This window comes from Argiope bruennichi, chromosome 1 (genome assembly GCF_947563725.1).
Source record: "Argiope bruennichi chromosome 1, qqArgBrue1.1, whole genome shotgun sequence".
NCBI classification, from domain to species: domain Eukaryota; kingdom Metazoa; phylum Arthropoda; class Arachnida; order Araneae; family Araneidae; genus Argiope; species Argiope bruennichi.
This window is the reverse complement of record NC_079151.1, coordinates 37,501,325-37,520,052: the sequence shown is the minus strand read 5'-3', so window position 1 is coordinate 37,520,052 and position 18,728 is coordinate 37,501,325. Positions and strand designations below refer to the sequence as shown.

General features: G+C 25.8%; 1 protein-coding gene across 1 annotated transcript in view; it reads left to right on the top strand.

Annotated features, from left to right (window-relative positions):
* Positions 1-8,600, top strand: part of LOC129989041 (uncharacterized) — a 31,206-nt gene extending 22,606 nt beyond the window's left edge. The window contains exons 8-11 of the mRNA XM_056097391.1: positions 744-904; positions 1,294-1,491; positions 7,656-7,742; positions 7,861-8,600. Of these exons, the coding sequence (XP_055953366.1) occupies positions 744-904; positions 1,294-1,491; positions 7,656-7,742; positions 7,861-7,911 (497 nt within the window). The 3' untranslated portion in view covers positions 7,912-8,600. The remainder of the gene's footprint in view (positions 1-743; positions 905-1,293; positions 1,492-7,655; positions 7,743-7,860) is intronic.
* The last annotated feature ends 10,128 nt before the right edge of the window (positions 8,601-18,728 follow it).

Genomic DNA, 18,728 nt, shown 5'->3' with positions numbered 1-18,728 from the left:
GAATACTTAGTAATGTTAGTATTTTATCATATTTAGCAGTTGGAAATATCATTGTTGTCTAATATCTAATAAAACTTTTATTTCCTTTTAAAAAATAGTTTTATATTTTCAGCCATTTGTACTTAATTTTGCCAATATTGTTTTCACTACTTATTTTTTTGATAACTGAATTTTTTCTGAAATTAAAAATTTTTTTAGAATAGCTTTATGTATCATTCATAATGAAGATTTTAATTTACAGCAGATTAGCATATTCCAAACTCTCTTTTTCATTTAAATATAATACCTGCGGAAATGCTGCCTTTTTTGTATCATAATTTTTTATGTGACTTTTTATATTTAATACAAATATAATCATCTTAAAACTGCATTAAATTATAATACATTTCCTCTTTTGTTTGATAAGAGTAGATTTGAAATGTTTAATGATTCATCTGAGAAAAATAAAATAATAATGTACTTATAGATGATTGAAAAGTTCCAAATTTATTTAATTAGATTAAATTTTAAATATTACTTTATTATTTTGAGGGCTTATTATTCTTTCATTTATTAACAAATAATACGATAAAAATATCCCTATTATCACATAGTGCAACTTTCAAATTATAAAAAAAAATATTTGTATACTTTTGTGAGCAAAATGTTTTTCTTAAGGATTAAATCCTTAAGAAAAAAAGAAAAAAAATGCACTAAAAAGATATTTGCCTAATAAATTTTTTTATCTTTTTTTAAAATTTCAGATGAATACTTTTTAGTTCCTATTTCAAATTTAGAAGCAGTCTCAGAAAGTAAAAAGAATAAACTTACAATTGATTCCTGGAATGAAAAACTGAAGAAATGTTTGAATACTTATCCATGCATGAGCATTGTAAATAGTTTTAAAGAGAAAGCTAATTGCCAGGTTTGTAAAGGAGAATTTGTTTAATTTTTATTTTATAATAAAAAGATATGGTCAATATTTTTGCCTCAATTTGTTTTCTACAGTTTCATGCTACTATTTTAAGTAAATTGATGAAAATAAAATCATAAAAATTTAATTAAAGTTTAATAATTTTTATTAAGTTGTTTTCATTTTAAGTAACAAGTTAAATTTGCACAATATCATTAATTTCTTATTTTTTATAATAAAAACGTTAAAATTGTTTAATGTTAATAAATTTCCTGAATTATTAATATAAAATATTTTTTAGTTAATAATTCATGGAAACTTTTTGTCGATGCTAATATTTTGTTTGATTAAGTAATTTTATTATAGGTGGACTTACCTAATCTTATCTTATTTTATTATAGGTTTGTAAAATAAATATGGGCTGCAAGCTGCTTCACTTCTTTGGCCAACCATATGATGCATTCACATTAGGAAATGTAGACATGCTTATAGATACTGAAATTGAATTTGATGTTTGTGATAAATGTTCTTCTGTTATATCATTATATAACCGTCTACATCATCACAAATATAACCTCTTCAACAAATGCCGCTCTAAGGTTAGAATTTTTTAAAAACGTAATTTAAAAATATTATTCAATTTCTCAGTATTAAATTACAAGAAACTTTCTTAATATTTCCGTAACTGATAAATTATTCAGCAAATAGGTACAAAATATGGATAAACTAATAAATAATGGATATACTTACTTTATTCATCAGTCTTCAGTAAATATTTATTGAAACTCTAATATGTCAGCTGTAAACGTCTTGGCTTTGATCTTTTTGCAATAAGAAAATCATCCTTTGAACAATAAACTAATCTATATTTTGATGACCAATTAGCTTAATATGTGGAGTACTATTACAAGAGAATCATTTAATGCTGTCCTGTCAAATATTTAGAGTTGGTCAGTACAATTATATGAAAAATATTTATTCTTAAATTTAAATAAAGTTCTTTTAAGTAAAGTTTAAAAGTAAAATTTCTCTTAAGTAAAGTTTAAAAGTAAAGTTTCTCTTAAGTAAAGTTAAAAAAAAAAAAATATTAATGAAAGCTTGGTTTAACATTTTTTTAAAAATTTATCTAATTTAAATTAACTTCATGATAAATAATTGCATTTAATATATATTGTTTCATTTTCACTTTCTCATTTAAATTAACTTCATGATAAAATAATTACATTTAATATATATTGTTTCATTTTCACTTTTCCATTTATAAATTAGTTATTGCTATTTATGAATTATCACACTTGGCTTGCACCCAGAATTAATGGTGAATTATATCTATGGTATAAAATCTCTTTCAGATAAATTTTTTTTAAATTAAAAAAAAGTAAGCAAAATCATGATTTCAATAGCTGTTTGTATATATATATATATATATAATATAGTTTTTTAAAAATAAGTTAACTGAAATTGCTAAACTTTTGTAAAAAAAAAAATGCACCTTTTTTTAAAAAAGGATTTTCAATTAAAATTAAATAATGAGCTAAATTTTTTTAAAAAATTATAAATGCTGTTTTCAACGAATTAGTTAATGAAATTTGTGCATTCAAGACATAAAATTAGGAATTCCATTTTTAAAAAAATAACAAATCCGAGGTTTATTCTATTAAGATGGTTGGAAAATCAATTTACTTTCTTTTTATTATATATGCTTAATAATATATTTAGTTTAATTAGCATTAGTTTTTATATTAAATTTCATATTATTTTCTTATAATGTTTATTATTTAAATTATTTGTGTGCTATTTATATAGTATTAGACTTTCAAATTATAATTTAAAGAATAAATATCTATAATTTGAATATAGTTTCTACAATTATATGGTATCTTTAGTTTACACAATCTAAATGAAATCATCACATTCAAATATTTGGAAGACTGGATTTTCGCTTAAGTATTCTTTAACACAACTGTAAAAACAGATTCTTTAAAAAAATTAGCAAAAAAATTAAGTTACAGTAAAAATATGCAAGATGATTGAATAAATAAACTAATGAATCCTTAATGAAAATTATTAGGACTATTAAAATATGCTGTAAGGGAAATTGTTTTTAATTAAGTTATAAGATTGATCAATAAATAAATTTTTCATATTGAAATAAATTTTACCTCGCTCACTTACTGAACTGTTTGGCATCATTATTAAGGTAGCAATTAAAATTTTATTTTTTGTTGACTTCTTACTATTGCACCATTCATCAGTTCAAAACATTCATTACATGATTTATGGAAGAAAAATCACTAGTAATTTTAACAAAATCAAGTTCAATCTCTTATCATATTGCTGACCAAATATAAAATAAATAAAATTTAACAACACTTAATGAAGCTCATAGAATAAAATTTCTATTCTAAAAAATATTTATTCAAAAATTCTAGGAGGAGGGAGTATCATTGTTCTCTTGGTTTAGTAAGAGAAAGTAAATTTATCTACAATTGTACACTTTGCACCTCATACAAAATGACTCTCTGAGATTCAACTGGGACTCAATTATTACTTGAATTTGTCTTTCTAACTTATTAAAGAGAACTTCTAAGTTGTGCAGGCTATTCTTTTTTTTTCTTTTTTCGCAGAACCAAAATGCGGTATTTGCAAATTCTTTCTAAAACTATTACAAGTGTAAGATACTTTCATGTACTGTCATTCATGCTATCTCAGGGTGCATAGCATCACGAAAAGTGCTTAATTTTGTTGAAATGCCAAGACAGAATTTTATTCTTTTTGTTTCCCCACATATTGAATACGATAATTTCAAAGTAGTGTTGCAAATTAAGAAAACCCAGAAAAAGGAAGAATTTGTACAAGGATTACAGGGTGAAATAAATCCAGAAGTGCTAATGCATATTAAGATAATGACCATGACTTTTTTTTTCCCCTCTCCCTCTTTCTTCAACGATCAGCATTGCTGTTTATAAAAATACGGGGATAATTATCCAGAAAGGGCAGTGTGAAATATACACTGTGCCATATTTGTTGCTGCTTGAAAAATGTCCATTTTTTTTTTTCCCAATTTCGCAAATTCTCAATTTTTTTTTTTTTTTTTTTTTTTTTTTTAATGTTTGAGGTGTTGATAGATTTATTTAAGTTATGCCTAGTAAGCATATGTTTAACCTTGTATGTGTCGCGAAAGAAGAATAATTGGAAAGAAGAATTTGTCTAATGGAAAACAAAAATACAGCAGAATGAGTTTGGTGTGCCAAAGAGATATGTCGAACATAATAGAAGTTGCTGTAAAAACACTTGCAGCAAAGCCTCAGTACATTACACATTTAATCATTTCATTCTCTTTGTGTTGTTTTGGAGCAATTTTTTGAACTAGCAATTTTGGAGCAATTTTTTGAAAGATTGATTTTAATGTACTATACTGGAATATAATTTATTGCAGTGTATAGTAATGTTAGTTGTTCGTAGAAAATCTAGTATGATGAGATTTTATGGGGTGAGCCATAAGTTTTCAATGATCATGATTTCCTTCATGGTGTACTTTTTAAATGACCCCATCCATTTGAAAACTATTTTTTGTTAGACAAATCTTACCAAATTTTAGTTTTTAACAAGGAAAAAAAATTGCTAGTTCTGGTACTTAAAATTTGTAACAAAATAAAAAAGTTTAAAAAAAAACTTATTTTTTAAGGTTTAGATATTATAATTTTATTACGATTTTTTTCTTTTTATAATTCTTATTGAATTTTTTTCCCCAATGAAATGATTTTATGCACATAAAGATTTGATCTGATTTGTATACAAAAAGTAATGCTCAGCATAAACAATTGAAGTTAGGCACATGAAATTTAGAAAGTTATTCTTGGGTATTAGAGGCCGCCACAAATAACAGATATTTCAAAAAATTAAAAGTTTTTAATTAAAAGAATAAAAACCGAATTTTGTCACCATAAATTGAAAGCATCATTGCAGAAAAAGGATTTTTACTTCATTTTAAAAGATAAAAAAAAAATGGTTTTTCTATTATACCAATTTTGTTTAAATGAATGCATTTTTTTCTCTCGTCGATTTTAGTAATATTTGAAAAATTAGTTGGGCATAATTTACAACATCAATTTTTATTATAATGAATTTCAAAACAATATCATTTCTCTTTTGATTCATTGTCATGTTATTTTATCTCTGTTAAAATGGTAAAAATTGAAAAAGTTCATTCTTTACTTTCATTTGAACTTAATTACAGTTTTCAAGCTGTTCATTGACTAATTTTATTTAATTTTATATTCAAAACTTTTAATTTTCAAGGTCTGGATTCTGTCATTCTTTAATGATTATTGCTTTTCTTTTTATAACTCTTATAGAAATTTTGTTCCCAATGAAATCTTGCTTTATATATAAGGGTTTGTCCTGATTGACAGAGCAATGCACAGCATAAATCATTGAAGTTAAGATCATAAAATTTGGGAAGTTATTTTTGGGATATTAGAAACTAACTAAATGCGGATTTTTCAAAATTTTAATTTGAAGTATAATTTAAAAATAAAAATAGAATTTTAACGTGTTTTCACCATGGCATCAAAGCATATTATCATATAAAAATTATTTTAACAACATTTTAAAGGCTAAAAAAAATAGTGTTTTAATGATGAAAATTTTGTTTGATCAAATGCATTTTTTCTTTTGTGTTATTAATTTTTAAGAAATTAGTTTTGGACATAATTTATGATAATGATTTTTTTTTATGATGAAATTCAAAACAATTTCTTCAAATTGCCACATCATGTTATTTTGCTTTTGTTAAAGTCAACAAAAGAAAAGAAAAATGCTTTCTTTGCTTTTATTTAAATTAAAAATATTTTTAAGCAGTTCATTGAAGAAGTTTCTTTATTTAATGAGTTTTATTAAATTTTGAAGCAATGCTATGTATTGTCTCGTGCTGGCTTCAAAAAATGCTTCAAATAAAATTTTTTTATTTTCATTTTGCTTCTGTCTACAGAACTGGCTTTTTTTCGCAAATTTATTTTGTGTTATTTATGGAAACTAAAAAAATAAATAAAATAAAATGTTCAACCATTTTCATTTCTTCACAAAATATATAATCACATTTTTCTGCAATTTTTTAAAAGCTGAAGTAAGAATTTTTTATATATCAGTTAAAAAAAAGTTTTTAATTTTCGGAATGCAAAAACGTTTGGAAGAAGGTCTTTACTAAAAAGATTGCAACTAAAATTTCTAAATATAGCAAGTTAGTATAAGAGGAAATTTACACTTTCCATCTTAGCTGTGTCCAACCATAAATGTTGTTACATGTATAAAAATTAAATACAAACTGTTTGGTCATGCTATGCTTCTACATCAATGTTGACATTTACAGAAATGATGTATCTATCTAAATAAATTGGTAGTTTTTTAATTAAAAAATTTTATTGTTAATCTTATAAAAGTTGATTTAATTTTTTTTGGCATAGATAGTTTTTCATTTTTATAATCCTTTTTGCTTTTGTCAAAAACCAAAAGGTTTTGAGTGTAATGTTTGTCAAAATGACATAAACTCTTGAGTTGTCCGTGTGCGATTATCCAGCATGGGTACTAACTGGCCTAGTTTTCTTTCATCGTAATTAAATGAGAAAGATAAGGCAACATGTAATGTTTGTTTCCTGCATTAAGTTAGGTATTACAGAATTTATGTTTAAATGCATCTAATGCATAAATTTATATCCTTTAACTTACTTTTTCTTTAATAAATTCTTGAAGCAAAGCAATGCAGTATGTAAAGCCTCCTATTTTAACTCGACATGTTACTGACAACTGCTTCTGTGATTTATCGGGCCGCGGCTGTGTTCACATAATACGTGGTTTGAGATAAATTGGGGGTTTAATACCTAATAAGAAGTGAGAAAATGCATATTATAACAGTGAACTTTGGTATAAAAACTTTGTCTTCTGGTATTGGTGGGCAAAAAAATGAGTTCATGAAATACCAGCCTATCCTACTTTTTTGTTATCCATCTTACCCTTCTGCCACATTAGGCCGAATACTTGGGAATCTGCTGTAATTTGTTTTACTATAGAAAGTGTGCAAATACAATACAGAAATATTAAAATTCAAAAAAGGCAATTTAAAATTATTATTTTTTAAAAAATTTCAATAAAAAACTTGCATTATCATAAAACAAAAAATATCATACACTTAGAAAATATGCAAGTTTACGTATGTGTACATCTTGAAAGGTGTTTAAAAATATTTAATTTTTGCAGCAGTTTCTCACTACATACCCTCTTCTTATTTGATTCACTATACTACTTTCACTATAGCTTGGATAAAGAAATCTTGATAAAAGAATTCTTTGAAGAATAAAGAATATTAAAGAACTCAAGAACTGTTTCTCTAGCTCATATTTAATGGGAGCATTTAAAAGGAGGCAAAATAAAAATTTTCTAAAATGTAAAGTTTCCTTTAAAATTTTACAAGGGTATGCACTTAGAATGTCTTTAACTCATATTTGAATATTAATTATGCTTTAAATTTTAAAAAAAGTAATTTTGATTTTTTTCAAAATATATGTTTATTATAGAAAGGATATGCTTTTTTTTTTTATGCTAAAAGATAATTTTGCACCAAAATTTTTACAGATGTGTATTGTTGATTAATCTTTCCAAAATCTGATTTGGTTTGCCCTTAATAATTTTATTAAAAATATAAATGTGAAAAATCATTAGTTTTCATATGATTTATAAACTTATTGAAATAATAATTTTTTTATAGGCAAATGAAGTGAAAGGTAGTAATAATCTTATGTCGCATGAGGATGTGCTGAAATCTTGTTTAGAAGATATTGCATGGATTGAAAAGGTATAAATTTCTTCTTTATATTTAATAGAATAAATTTTACAGATATTTTTTTAATTATATTTTTAAAACTTTGTAAAGACTTAAAAATGTAATGCATTTTTATTTTATTACTTTTTAGATGTTTGGTGAGCAAACACAGATTTGGCATGAAGTTGAAGAAAAAAGCTGACAAGTTTTAAATCCCTCTTAAACAAGATCCAAAATCAGACTTTTAGAAAGCTAATGATTAATGGACCATGCTCCTAAACCGAAATCGACTGCTTTGTGTGTTATACTGCATCATGTTTTCATCACATTTGCATTTAAAGGATAGAGAAAGCCATATTTCATTAGTGTTCATTGAATTTCCATTCCATAGACAAAATGGTCTACTGCAAACCTTTTGAAAATAAAGTTCTTTCTTGCTGTGTTATAAGATATGATCTTTGAACTGCATTTGTTTATCATCTTGTGTCATTATCTCAACTTTGTCAAATGTTCTTTGTGTCCTCAGGTGCTGTGCTTGACGTCTAGTTACGCATTTGGTTCCAAACACTACTAGAGTCGACTCTCTTGTTTTTAATTTTTTAAGCATATATATATGTATATATTTTATGTTTCTTTTTTCCAATCTAAAAACGTTCCCATTTCTAATTTATTTCTCAGTATGAGCTGTGTTAAAAAAAGAAAAGAAAAAACAGATGAAAGTAATTTTGATATTTAGCTATTTGACACTGTACAGTAAAATTATATATGTGTGTGCATGTACAGAAAAGTTTTAAATGCCAAATCACATCTGGCATAAAAGTGGGTTTACCTTTTGTTCCAAAGTGTTTAACTGTTACAAATTTTATTAAAATATTATCTGTATAAAATGAGTTGGCTCAGTTATTTTATACAAGTTATACATGCATTTCCATTTTTTTTCTGTCATATTATGCACTAAAATTATATACAATTTTTATAAATCATTAAAAAATTTAGAAGTTATAAATGAAAAGATAAAAATTAATTGCCCAAAGAATCTATTTTCTGATAACCATTTTCTGCAAATCTGTTGGAAAGACATTTAAAATATTTAGTAATAAAATGTTTACATTCTAAATTTATAAACTGAAGGCAATCTCTCTTCTCCTTCAATTTAACTAGTTAAGTGTGTTTGACTTGTATACATCTCAATCCAAAATTTTATTTTGGCACAGTCAAGTTTTTATTGAATAAAACTGAAATATTATTTGTTTTATTATGATTTTTTTTGTAACATTTACTATAACCATTTGTTTTGAAATTCGATGTGTATATGCATCATCACCTGACTTTAAAAGCAAGATTTAAGGGACTTCAAAAATAGCAACACAGTTAACTGTTTAATTTTTTTGTTCATCAAAATATGTTTTGCAAAAAAAAAAAAAAAAAAAAAAAAAGTAAATATTTAGGTCTGCAGATATTGTTATGCAATACCAGTTGTTTTATGCACAATAGATGTAATATTCATATTATTTAACATTACATTAGATATTTTGTCCAAAAAAAATACAATTTTCCATTATTGCAATTGTGAATTTTACATAACATTAAACTTTTAAAAAGCACAAAATACTTAACATAATCATGCATGGATATTTCTATTGTTCTAAATCAATACACTAAAAATAATTCTGATATTTGTTTATGAGAACTGCAGTTTTAATACAATTATTAAGTTATATTTGATTTAAACGTTAAAACAATGCCAAATTTAAAATATTTTAATGCTACAATTTCATCTCAGTATTTCACTTTTTCGTATAGCTGATAGTTTGTGGACTTATGAATTGTTGATGCATAATGGATTTAGACCAAATAAATTAATGCCTTTACCATATATTACTTTTTTTAAAGGTATACAGAACTGCTTACTTCACACAAAAATTATTGCAACACATTTTCTCTGGTATGATTCTTTTCATTTTATACTAAAAGAAAAAATTTCTCTTTATATTATTTGCTATTATGATTTTTAAAACATCACACGTTTGGGGGGAGAGGTTTGAAGGGGGGAGCATTTTTCGATACGATTGCACTCGCGAAATCTTTTTCGTATTTATAAGAACAATTCGCTACAAAATCAGATTTTTTTTTCCAAACTTTACTTTCCCAACTTTTTTCTGAAAATCGAAAATTATAATACTATTTTAAATTAAGGAATAATACTTTAGAATAGCCTTTTTTTTTTTTTTTTTTTTTTTTCTTTCCACCCCGAATACGCAAATTCGAAACTGGAAGTGAAATTTTGGCGCCTGATTTTAATAATTAACTCAATAAACTTTAAAGCAACAAAATTTGTGCTATGTATTTTTTTTTCTGCATTTTGATACCTTAGTATAAGTTCGATTTGACTAATATAATTTCAGGAAATTTCTATATCAATCACTATTTAGCTGCTGCATTGTGGAGAAAGTAAAAGTCTCGGCATAAATGGACCATCCAGCTCGGAAGGGATAGAAAAAGAACGGATTGGAATTTTCATTTCGTTATTTATTTATTTATATACTACAGTTGGCAATAGCAAAATAATTCAAATCAGGCGAATTATCGCCTCTTCATAACGAACAACTTTTACATTGAAAGTTTGCAGATGATGTTCGGTTTAAAAATCATTCAAAGTACTCATTCAAACGGACCGACAGATACCAAATTTTGCGGTAGATACTCCTTAAGAAGTTAGTGCTCACTGAGAAATAATGTTTCAAAATTTTAATTAATTTTTAATTACAAATTAACCATAATTTTAAAATTTTCTGAATATTTCAAAGTACTTTTTGCAATATTAAAGTATTGCATAAGTGCTTTGAACTATTGAGAAAAAATAGTAAAATTTTAATTAATTTGTAATTAAAAATCTAATTAATATTTGAAAAATTCTCTCAAAAACAATTTTGGACACTAATAGCTAAAAAAATATTTATATCGAAATTCTGTAGATTTGTTTGAATTAGCTTTTTAAAAAAAAATTTCAATTACGGAATGTATTTTTTTTTAATTTTAAGAATTACCTATTTTATGGATATTCTGCATTAATTAATAAAATTTTTTAATTAATTTTTTTATTAAAAAAACACATTTCAAGTTCTTAAAAGCTTGAAATAAATAGCATATTTTATACAGTTTACAAACAAAAAGAAAAAAAAAGTTGGTAACCTTTTGAAACAGTAAGTAAAAATAAGTTGCAGATCTATGTTATCGAGATTCAGAGTGATTACTTGAAATGCAGACTTAATATATAATTTCTAACCATTACAGATAAGCATACACTTCAAAATGGAAAAACGTTTGAAATCATTTCAAAAATTCTATTTTACGTTTTTGTATAAATGAATGTAATTCAGAAAAAAATCACGATGTTTACATTTCTCCCAGTCCAATTATTGGCCATATTTAGAAAAGTATTCTTTGTGCACTTATATTTTAAGCTAAGAAGAGTTTCTCACTTTTGTGACTAAAACTGATCCAGTTATGAAGCTTCTTAATATCACCATTTTAGATTATCTTTGAATACATCAAATATCACCTGGAGGTTGATTCGCCTATCAACGGACATCTAAGAAAAACGGTGAAATTGGCCTGAAATAATGCCGTTCTGAGTTTTACAGCTGTATCAATTTTGATCTGAAAACAGTGCGCTTTTTGTTGAAACTGCTAATAGATTAAGAATGTTTTTAAGAAATATGAATAGAATCGGATGACTATATAAAAATTTAAATTTTTAAAAAGGTTTCGATCAATACATTTATTGACTCAAGATACAAAAAAATAAATATTATATTTTATATTATTTAAAGAATTTTTACTTTTGGTGATATACACATATCTTTAACAATTTATTCAGCTATTGGGCCACGATTAAAATGGACATCCTATATATATTCTGCCAGCTCTATTGGGCAGAGAAGAGGAGAAAAACTACAAAGTGAATATAATAATTTTATGTTTAAAACTCTTCTTAGGTAATATTGACATTTTATTGAAATATTTCATAGAAAATATAAAAATATTACTTTACACATGTGTTTCATTTCTCTAATCATTGGTGGATAGGTATTTTGTGGCTCTAGACAATGAAGATAATGAAATTCCTCTTTGAATAAGTTAGTCAATTCCGTTTCGCATTTCAGCATATTTTTAATATGTTAATGACTTACTTTAGATTAATATTTTTTTTATTTTATTCTTTGTGAATTTATTTATCTATCCTGACTCCAAAATACCCGGTATCCACATTTGTACACAATAATATCAAAGCAGTATTCAGTCTTATAAATAATTTAATAATTAACTGAAAGTTATGAAATATACAGGAACTTGACCATTTATACTTTACTAAGTATATGTTTTTATATTATCCTAATATTTTATCATTAACTGAATATTTTTAAAACCAATTTATTAAGTTAGCAATGAGGAAAATAAGCTTTTATAATCGGTCTGCTTACGGCCCTAGAAAACTGCCCTGTTAGAAATCGTTACTGTCATAAGAATAAGATATTTAGATAATTTTGACATATAAGTCTTTATGAGCACCTTACTGGAATTTTCTGTGATTATGGAAAGTAGTTATAAGAAAGATTTTCGAAACTAATTCTAAAGTTTTCATTATTAAAATCTTTTGCAGATATTTGTTTATTTGAATACAAATCCCGGATACATAGAAAAACCAACCGGAAACAGAGAAAATGTTCTTATTCATTTATTTCAAGTATACGTGGAAAAGAAGGGAAATAAAATTAAAAAACCATATTTAATCAAATTTTGTCGTCTGTAAATGAATGTAACTGTAAATGAATTCTGTACTTTTACTGTAAATGAATTCCATTCTTCAAGAAGATAATACTTGATTCTTAAAAATTTTAATATCTAGCCACCTTTGGCGTCGGAGATATTGGTTGTATTTAATTTTAATAAAATGGTTTAAACATAACTTCCTCTCCAAAGTTCTGTCAAATTATCAGACATTAAAGTTGTATTATGATTTTTAAAACCTTATATTTATTCTGTTCAGTGTACTATGAATTATCCTAATAAAATTAAAACCAGTGACATTATAGTACTATTAAAAAGGTAAATGTCCGATTCTTCTATTTGTAACGATATTGTAACATCGCTTTCTTATTTCTTGTATAAACAATGTAGATATTGAATAAATACTTTTTTTAGCTTTCAACAATGGAGGAAAATCACGTGATTAAATATTTGACAAAACAAAGAAAGCAATCAGAGTTTCTTTCACAACGAAAATATTGTGACAAAATATAGTTAGTTAAAAACAGCACAAAAGTTGATTAAATCGAGACTAAAGAATTTTGCAGCTAAGATTAGTTACTTATAAATAGGAACTTAGACTTAACTCAAATGTTAACTTAGATGATTTTCAAAGATAAGTTAATCAGCTATATATTGATGTCCCATTTTGTAGTAATACAAAGACTATTCTCTTAATTTTAAGCCGAGTACAGATAACGAGGACGACATCTGAGCTGGCATTTCTTTCCAAACTATTCGTCACACCCGCTGAAGGATATTTGACCCATAACACTAGATTTAAAGTGCACCAAGTTCACATGCAGGTGCATGGCGGAATTTTAATGGAAGCGAGTATTGAAATTGGAGTCCACTGGACCCAAGTCTAAGTCACTAGAGCCCTGTGGCTTGTAAGAATGTAAGAAACATGTTTCAATCAAAGTGTAGGGACGTGGAAGATTTTTTAAAATTTTTTAAAATAATTAGCAAGCTATCAAAACTATTTAAATTTTAAACTATTAATTAAAATAATTGATTTTAAATGAAAACCAAGTAAAAGTGCATTCCTTTATCCAACTTTTGTTATACATATAAAGTTACAGAAAGCTCTGGATTAGTCAGAACCATCTCGATTACTGCTTCTTTGCCTTTTCTAGAATGACAGTCCAAGGCTGAATATTTACACTTATTAATTAATAGTTCAAATTAAAAAAATACTAACTTGATCTATTTTTTTTTAAATTAGCTTTTGTTAACTTTTAATAAATAATGCCGTGATTATTTACAATCACCGATAATTAAAAATAATAATCAGTTTATTACATTTACAGTAACATATATTAATAAGTCTCTTTTAAATTTTTAATTTACAAAGAATAGTATTTTCTTAATATAACCATCTATATAACGAGGGACTGTATTTATTTCTCTTAAAACTAGCCTGGTGAAAGAGTTTCGTCTTCGGAGCTGGAGGGTAGTAGGTTCGAAACCCAACTGCACCAAAGACCCGTCGTGTGCAATAATCTAACTCAATTAATTAGGCTCAGACGTTTTCCTGATAATGCAGTGTGAAAATTTGGAGAGGGTGCCTCATTATTCAATCGTCCTTATCATCAGATTTTATTTTAAAATTAAGAAATTGTCGGAATCAAAAGGGACGTAAATCATATTAAACAAAACAACACTGAGTAAACAGTGTTTTTAGATCAAAAACGAATTAAAATTTACAAATCGATTATTTATTTATTCGAATTATAATAAATTAGTTTTGTATAAAATTTGAGTGCTTAAAACGCATCACTCAGTAGTGGTGTAGAGAGGGTAACAAGCACCCGAAGAATGCTACAATTTTTTCTCCCCTGTGTCGTCATCATTCGTTTAGTAAAAATAGATGACGTCAGACTATGGAATTACTTCTTCGCTCCTTTAAGATATTTTATTTAAAAAAAAAAAAAAAAAAAAAAAAAAAAACGATATAAATTCACTAATATTTAGCCCCAATAGCGCCCCATGAGATAAGCGCCCGAGGCATCAACACCCCCTTACTCCAACTCCCACCCTCTAGCCGCACCGGTTGCTACCTCACTGCACTCGTGTTTTTAAACGGCTTGAAATTGGAAGCTGTTTTTGTGGGAAAAGGCAGCAAGCGCCGTCATCTCTCATTGGACGACACAGTTGCAATAAATAGATCTTGAGGGGCTTCATCGATTGCAAAGAAACCTGGAAATTTGATTTGTTTCCCGTGATTTTGGTCGGTTTTTAATGGCTTATTTGAGTGAGCACAAAAATCTCTTGTTTTATTCCGGCATAGAAAATATTTCTTTGAACTTTATAATTTATTGCACAATTCATCTTCCAGCAGTATTTTATAAGTTAGCAATATGTATGAATTGGAAAAGCGCGAATTATTTGAAATGCGATGTTAAAATGCGACGCAATTAATCTACTACCCTTTGTTATTTATCATTTAATAAAATTCTCTGCTAGAAACCTGCATGGTTCGACATGGTTTTCAGAAACGAAGAAAGACTACCCACCATAAATTGATTACTAAGGATTTTATTTTTTTTTTAGAATTATATTGCATCGTGTGATTTAATTCTAAATGAACTGGGTAAAGTAAAGTGAACTGAAAAGTAATGAACTGGGATAGAGTTTTCAAGAATTAATAAATCAATTTATTAATAAATATTTAAGTGAAACCCCACATTATTTGATAAGTAAATTCAAATTTTTCTTATTTTCTTGTTTTCAAAAGATTAATTCAGGCGCTTTATTACTTAGTTGTTTCAACAAAGAAACCTGAGGAGATATTTATTTTCACTAACTCATGGGATGGATCGATATTTTTTGAAATTCTCTTCCGCTTCAGTACATATTAGAGAAGATAATGATATCAAATTTGCCAATTTTGTTAAATAGGATAAAAGAAAGAACAATGATTGAATTTTTAAATAAAATAAAGAGAATACTATGATTTTTTTAAAGTTTTACTTTTCTAATTTAAAATATATTTAATAATGTATGAACATTTAAATTTATTTACAATTCCGTTATTCAAACTGGCAAATATTGAATTTTAAAATAATATTTTTGAACACATTTTTGTGTCATTTTCATTTGTTTGCTTTCAAACAAATTAATGATGATTTTAAATAACTTCTTATATTACATTTTTATAGAACAGTTTCAATATGTAAAGTATGTGCGGTTTTTTAAAAAGATGAAAAGTATTTTAAAAAATATATAAATTAGATTTGTTAACAAGATTTCAAACATTTTTCACATTCTTTTTACTACACATTCAATGATAAAACATCAATTCATTGTTCAAATTTTCAAGTTAAGTAAAACATTAATGCTTTACCAACTAACTACTACTTTACTACTACAACTTTACTGAACTAACTACTTCTTTACTAAACTAACCACTACTTTATTAACTTAAATACTTTACAAAAAAACATTTTTAACTTTAAAGAAAGCAATATTATATTAGCAAAAAACTAGACAAAATATTTTAAAAATCATTTTGTTAAACATTTGTTTAAAACAGAATTAACCTTTTTCTTTTCTCGGCAGAAAACTAAACAAATAAACAAACAAACAAAAGTAAAAATACCAGCTCTGTTAAACGAAACAGTAACAGCACTGTGAAAAACTAAATAAAAGTTTTTTTAAAAAATGAAAATTCTATTAAAACATAATAGTTAAATAAATATCTTTTTGTTATGACCTCCTTGTCAAGATAGCATTAAAAAGTTAGCATTAATATTATTCTGAAAAAAAAATTATATTAAAATACAAAATAAATTAAGCAAAGAGGGAATCATAACGAACCCATAAAATCTTAAATGTAAGAAAATTATTATCAAAAAAATATTTATAAGAAAAATAGAAAGAAATCAGTTAACGCTCCACGCGACAATTTCTCAGTTAATCAAACAGAATATAATCTTAATTTTAGTGGAACGTTAGTTTTTAAAAGGAAAAAAAAAAAAAAAGACAAAAACATATTCACCTTTGGCATAAGTAAACATACTCACCCTCGAGATCCTTTGTTGTGGCTCACGGAGAAAGAAGGTTCTTGAAAAAGCCGTATCTGGGATAGACACGTCTCTCTCTTCCAGCGGCTGAAACCATCTGAGGTCTGATAACTTCACAATATCCACTAAAGCGCCACCTATTGACATCATTGTAATTACTTACGGGCATTTTAGATCTTTTAGCAATCTCAAGAACGTTCCCATCTAATTAGAAAAGATTTCTTTCTAGGATCAATAAAATTACGGAAAAGAGGATAGCTATAAATATTGTAGGCGCATAGAAACAAATCAATCTCAGGGCGAAGATCAGTTATTGGACTTGCTGCTTTGAACTAGAGTGAATCGAAAGAATTTTTAAGTTAAGGATTTCACGAAGGATGAATTATAAATAAGTTAATTTAAATGAAAGCTAAATAAATGAATTTCGCGTTTGTTCAGACTACCAGTGATTGTTTACTCTACTAAAATAAATATACGTTAGTGAGAGAAGCACTATATAACACATTAAAATGCTTTTAAATGCATTAAAAGCTTAGCTTTTTCGTACTATTAATTTCCTTTGATAATTGCCTATAAATATCTACCTAACATAGGGTGGTATTTTTTATACCTGTTTCAATATTGTAAAGTTGCATACGATAAGTAAAGGTAGCTTTCCAATTACTTTTGAACTTAAGATTTTTTGGAAAGTTAAATTTTGTTTATCGTAGTACTTCATATCTAATTTAGTGAAAGATAAATCTTCATCCACATAGAGCAAAATATAATCATTCTAAAAGGGTTTTTAAAAACTAATTAGATAAAGCAGATTCATATACATGAAAGTTCATGTTTATATAATTGTAAGTATGCATATGTAAATAAATACTTACGTAATCTATAATCGTATAAACAGAAAGAAAAAAGTTAATCTCTATCTTTACTAATAATTAAGGAAAATGTGTATGTGTGTTGGCGATGTGCAGGTCAGACAGTTTGATATAGATCTATAAAATTTGACATATATAAGCGTTGGAATATGAGAATATGCATTTAGGAATACTCTTACTTCTTAGTAAAAAATAAAGGGAGATGTTTGCATTTTTTTTTTTTTTTTTTGCGATAATTTCTTAAAATATGCCTGCAAAAAAGTTATTTTTGCACTATTCTAAAGCTCATAAATTAATTATTTTTCTAATGATACAACTTTAATTATTGTAATATTCTTTAGTCTAATTTTAATTAATTTTTAATGTATTTAAAAGTATATTTTACAACAATATTTGTATTTTGAGACCCAAACTGTTCTCATTTATTCATCAAATATTTAATCATTTGATTTTTTTCATTATTAAAAAGGAAGAGTGTTCGATATCTCCATGATTTACATAGCTATGAATAGTACCTTCGTAAATAATTATGAAAATTTAAAAAAAATCTTTTGTTGTGCTTATAATGAAGATTTAACTTCAGAATCAAGCAGTAGTGAAAAAAGACTTTAAAGAGTGTCTATTTTTAAATACTTCTTCTCTTTCTTGTGATTTTATTTGATGTTTAAAGATATAGATTGAAATTAGAAAAACGCAGAGCACAATGAACAGAACGGCATAAAGATTTTTAAATAGTATGGTAAAACAATAAAAATATATGTCTATTACAATTTGAAATTCAAAAGTATTCTGTTGAGGAAACCGTTTAGAGCAAATTACATAAAATGTTTAATTGAAAGATTTAGTAATGATTGGTACCTCCGAACCAAATGGTCGCATTTGACAACTAGTTGAGAAATAATAGATTTGATTCTACATTTTAATTTAAAGAATTTTTTTTTAATTTTTAAGAAATATTCTTTATTATTTGATAACTAATTTAAATAGTATCATTTCGTATGAAATCATTTTTATGTTTTATATAATAAAAATTTAATTATTGAAATACCTATTTCAAAGTTTTAAATTACCAAGTAACAAATAATTTGCTCTAAAATTTACAACAGTGCAGCATTGCGAGCGGTTATAAAAATATGTGTTTGCAGAAGGCAGTCAATTTGATGAATTTCAATCTCCATCGACCGTTTAAAGTGATTAGTCAAGCTTTAAATAAATTTTTAGGCAGGAACAACAGGAAAGGTGAGTAAACAAGTGCATTGTACTCAACTTATTTTTTCATTATTGCGTCATTTATATCTTAGTCAAGAAAAAGGCAT